At 50.2% G+C, this 5,278-nt stretch overlaps 1 protein-coding gene across 1 annotated transcript; it reads right to left on the bottom strand.

Annotated features, from left to right (window-relative positions):
• Window positions 1-2,692: 2,692 nt before the first annotated feature.
• On the bottom strand, window positions 2,693-5,012 carry LOC124687892 (phenylalanine ammonia-lyase-like). Its single transcript, XM_047221621.1, has one exon. It carries the CDS (start codon window positions 4,901-4,903, stop codon window positions 2,783-2,785), a length of 2,121 nt encoding a protein of 706 aa, XP_047077577.1. The 5' UTR covers window positions 4,904-5,012; the 3' UTR covers window positions 2,693-2,782.
• Between the last annotated feature and the right edge of the window lie 266 nt (window positions 5,013-5,278).

The raw sequence follows: 5,278 nt of genomic DNA, 5'->3' as shown, positions 1-5,278 counted from the left end.
CGGTGGGATGAGACTGACGGATGGACCCATCTTAGGCCGGTTCCAGTTACAGTGACCGTAAAAAGACAGCCTAGCGTGAAAGATCTCTGATGAAACTGACGGCATGGATCGTTTCTACCTTAGATCCTACAGTCCAAAATCACGCGCGCGGGAGTGCCTTCACCTGGCTCCGATCGCAACAGCATTATATCTTTTAGTAATGTAGCACTGAATGGATTGAAATACCTGAGGGAAGCCAAAATACATACCACAAAGAAAATGTAATTGCTTTGGTCTCTTTCGCTTAGGGTTAGGCATGCACTTTGTAGGTAGGTACCATAATCGACCTCCGGTCCGAACCTGTACATCCATAGCGATTTAAGAGTCTTGTGAAACACATGATAAAAATAAAGTTTGGACACTGGCAAGTATAAAGATACATCTCAACGTTAATCTAATTGTAAGCTTACCACTTCTAGTTCTACCGGCAAAACATCCATACTTTATGGATCAAGGTGTTGGTAATGCTAAATTCTGAAGATTCTGATTGAAGAATGATAAGTTCTACCACAGTCGTAAATCTTGAATTTTGAATATTAAACAACATTGCTAAGAATTTGATTTGAATAAAGAATTAACTTAGCTTGACTATCATTATTGATTGGAGCATGATGGCTATGCTGCTGCTTCGTTTAACGACTGCTTTGAATCAGTCCGCGTCCATTTGGTATCCAAATATCACTATATCAGCCACCGCAATGAACTGCTGGGTACTGCCGGCTCATCTCGGACGTGCGGCAACTATCTCCGGCATCGTATCCATGTGTAGGTACTGAAAGTTGAACCCTCAACCACACATGTCATCAATATCTTGACACATCTGCCTAGCACTGGCAGGCTTCATGGAACCAAAAAGCATTGTAATGAAGACCGGAGACTGCAGTAAGCACACACTTCGTTCGCAAGAAACTTCACCTTACCAACATTGCATACAACGTCTACCCCATCTTTGGAGGAGAGAAAAATTTTAGGTCGCTCCGCTGAGAGTGCTGAGCACCGAACAATAGAAAACTACCGCCCAGGTGCTTCGCTCGCAAGTCCGGCTTGGACTGTTGGAGGGCCTCCCGCTCCTAACTCTGAACATGGAGCGCTCATCTGTTCAACTTTCTTGTTGTCTTATTGTATCTGTAAAACATCAATGAACATCGATGACAGATATTTCAGCCGTTGTTAGATTGATCGCTCAGCAAAGTTGCGCGGGTTAGTATCTAATTAGAAAAAAAATAGATCGCATTGCGTACCGGAGATCTGATTAGCGACTGGTGTTGTAAAACATCAATGAACATCGATGACAGATATTTCAGCCGTTGTTAGATTGATCGCTCAGCAAAGTTGCGTGGGTTAGTATCTGATTAGAAAAAAATAGATCGCATTGCGTATCGGAGATCCGATTAGCGACCGGTGTTACACGAATCAATTGGAGCCTTCTCAGGATGTAGCATGACTGCCGGATTACTCGACGCAGCAAGATCGGCACATATATAGGAAAAGACTGCCGGATTACTTGTCTTCCCGAGATTCCGGCCGCCGCCGATGCACCATAAATCCGTGACTGTCGACTGCAAACTGAACGCTGCTTCTTGGAGCCTTGAACACCTGTTCTAGCGAAATCCTCTGCTCATTTATCTTGATGCGAGCAGGGGCCGGATGAGTGGTGGAGCAGAAACGATCTAACAACCGCTGGGCACGCCATGAAGCAGACAAGCTCAGAAGGACATCTTTAAGGAGACGGGATTTAGATTTCGGCTGGGGCGTTATGTTGTGCACCCGAAACTCGCAGCGGGTCGACTCGTGAGATCCAAGTTGGTTAATCTTAACCATCGACATGTTTCTAACGCTAAATTGTTAGATCTTGGCCGTTGTTTGTCTTGTGTTTTAATTATATAATAGATAGATAGATAGATAGATAGATAGATGATCTTGGTTCCAAGAACCATAGGCCACCTTCCTGGATACCCAGTTACCCACCCTTCCCTATAGGCTTATAGGCTATATATGTTATTCTACCGGCTGGCTATCATTTTTTTAACCTAATCACTACCACTGTTTAAACCAAACTATGATCAGAAATCAGAATACATATGATTCGTACAAGCACCTAGTTAATAACTGTTCATAAAAAAAGTGTTTCATATCAAACAAAAACTTTTTTCGTTATAAAATTAGGAGGACTTTTGGTTCACGGAGTAAAATAATCGTACTGGAAATACTACACTACACATATGCATGCGAGCTAAGTCATCTGGTTTGCACCATGGCCATCCATATATAATTGTGTGGCCGTCACTATACATTTGCGGTTGGTACAACGAACTCAGGTGGCTACCAAGTCAGACAATCGACCAAATAAACTATCTGGTGACTCCTTCGCGTAAGTTAAATCAGAGCTCGCCATAAGTACAAGTGGAGGAAATTAACATACGTATACATAAGGAACCCTAGAGTTATCATTTTCTTATTTGAATGTAGTTCTTGTACAATTTTATCCGAACCATAGACGACTGCATAATCGTAACAGTGTTAATGAATTAGCCCTCCCAAAACACGGGAACATCAGTTACAGAAGAAAAAAAATGGTCCATGATACTTTGAAACTTGAAATTGAAACCGCTTTAGCTGCTTGACAGGCCAAGCTCAACTATAGCCAATAAGCTCAACTATACTCAGAAGAAATAGAAATAGTTAACATAGATTTATCGTGTTTTTCCCTAATTGATATCCTCCATGTTTGGTCTCGGTTAATTTAGCAGATGGGCAGGGGCTCGCCGTTCCATTCCTTGAGGCATTCGAGCAGCGGGTCAATGTGCTTGCCTTGGTTGATGGCCACGAGCACCTTGTTCAGCTCCTCCCCCGGTGATCGTGTCTTCTCGCCGGTAAGAAAGACGGTTCCGAGCTCCTCACGCACAAACCGGTAAAGAGGGTACGAGCGGCACTCGGTGATTCTGTTGAGTGTGGTAGCCGTGCCTCTCTCTACCGCGGCACGTGCAGCCTCGACCGCCATGGGCAGCGTCGTGCGTAGCTCTTCCTCGAACTTGGTGACCTTGGCAAAGACGGAGGTCTCCATGTCGAGCTCAGCAACGCCGTTGGCCAGAGCTCTCTCCACGAGCACACCACGAAGCTTCTTCATTAGTGGGTAGTTTTGGCTGCATGGGTCATCGGCGTAGGTGAAAACCGCCTCACGGTCTATCTCTTGGAGCATGTCCTTCTCGCAGAAGCGAGCGACATGAAGACCACCGGTGGAGTTGGTGCTCAATGTCTTCTTGGCCACTGTCATCACACAACTCTTGACGGCGCTCCGGACGTTCTCCTCGATGTGGCGAAGATCGATGGCCTGGCAAAGGGCAACCAAGAACGTCGAGGACATGAGCTTCAAGATTTCAATGGCCTCCTCGGTCTTCCTCGCGGAGATGAGACCCAACGAGTTCACGTCCTGGTTGTGCTGCTCGGCACTCTGGACATGGTTGGTCACCGGGTTGCCCAGGAACTGCAGCTCAGAGCAGTATGAGGCCATGGCGATCTCGGCTCCCTTCAATCCATAGTCCAAGCTCGGGTTGCGGCTGCCGGACAGGTTGGATGGCAGTCCGTTGTTGTATAAGTCATTCACGAGCTCTGAGAACTGCGCGAACATGAGCTTGCTGATAGCAGCCAGGGCAAGGCGGGTGTTGTCCATGGACACACCAATGGGTGTACCTTGGAAGTTGCCGCCGTGGATCGCCTTGCCGCGGGAGACATCGATCAGTGGGTTGTCGTTGACCGAGTTGATCTCACGCTCGATTGACTTGGTTGCAGCACGAATAACCTCGATTTGAGGACCAAGCCATTGTGGTGACGTGCGGAGCGCATACCGGTCCTGCTTCGGCTTCATCAGTGGGTCAAGATCGCCAAGCTTCTTTGCAAGCTTCATGTAGGAGCTTCCCTCCAAGATGTGCTCCATGATCGCAGCAGCCTCTATTTGTCCAGGGTGATGCTTGAGCTTGTGAGTCAAGTGGTCGGTGTACTCTGGCTTGCCGTTCATGACCTCACAAAACACAGCAGAGAGAACCTCTGCCATGACGGAAAGAATGTTTGCCTCAAAGAGCACGGTTGAGGCGAGACCAGAACCGACGGCTGTGCCATTCACCATGGCAAGACCTTCCTTTGGCTGCAACTCGAAGAAGCCACCGTTGATGCCGGCAATCTTGAACGCCTCAGCGGCATTCACTTTCCTGCCATCCGGTGCAACCGCTACCGAGTTCTGGCGGCCGGTGACGAGACCGGCGATATAGGAGAGCGGGACCAAGTCACCGGAGGCGGTGATGGTGCCTCGGAGTGGCAAACACGGCGTGACGTTGGCATTGAGCAGTTTGGCAACGGCCTCGAGGATCTCGAACCGGATTCCAGAGTATCCCTGAAGGAGGGTGTTTATGCGGACGAGCATGGCCGCGCGCGTCGCTCCAGCGGACAGAACATGGCCGTCGGAGCCGGTGCCGAACGCACCCGCGTTGAGGAACCTGATGAGCTCCCTCTGCAGGGCGCCGCCCTCCTTGGTCCTCCGGTGGGACGTGGCGCCGAAGCCGGTGGTGACGCCGTAGCTGTCGACGCCGTTGGCCATGCTGTCCATGACCCAGTCGCTGCTGGCCTTGACGCGCGCGCGGGCAGACTCGTCGAGCTGCACCTTGGCGTCGCCGGCCGCGGCCACCGCCGCGACCTTGGCGATGCTGAGGCTGGCGCCCTCGATCGTGACGACGGGCTGCCGGTACTCGGCCACCATCCGCTTCACCTCGTCCAGGTGGCTCCCCGTCAGCGACTCCGCGGCCTTCCCCCAGTTGAGCGGGTCGGCGTGCTGGATCGCCGCCGTGTATAGGGCGCCATTATCGCACTCCATTGCAGCCGGCTGAAGAGAAGGAGTTACTGGACGCACTGACTGAATGGGCTGAAGAAGATTAGAGCGCAGTAGCGGAGATGGATGAGCTAGTGCTGTAGCTCGCTGGACTGGGTAGTGGCTGCTAATTCTTGGAGCGAAATGGATGGGGGTGCCAGGTTTAAATAGGAAGGGGAATGGACTTGGCACGCGCACGAATGCCGGTCAAGGCCAAGACCAACGGTGGTTTCCACCTGCCTGAGACGCGAACAAAAACACGTTCAGCATGGGGTTGGCGCGCGCGCTTAGTGGGCTTAAAAACTAGAAATACTGCATTAGTCATTGCTTGCAGTTGTTGCCTGGTTGGTGCGGTCTGCCCCATGGGGTTGGTGCGGACGC

This window comes from Lolium rigidum, chromosome 2 (genome assembly GCF_022539505.1).
Source record: "Lolium rigidum isolate FL_2022 chromosome 2, APGP_CSIRO_Lrig_0.1, whole genome shotgun sequence".
NCBI lineage: Eukaryota > Viridiplantae > Streptophyta > Magnoliopsida > Poales > Poaceae > Lolium > Lolium rigidum.
The sequence above is the reverse complement of the archived record's forward strand: the minus strand, read 5'-3'. Positions and strand labels throughout refer to the sequence as shown.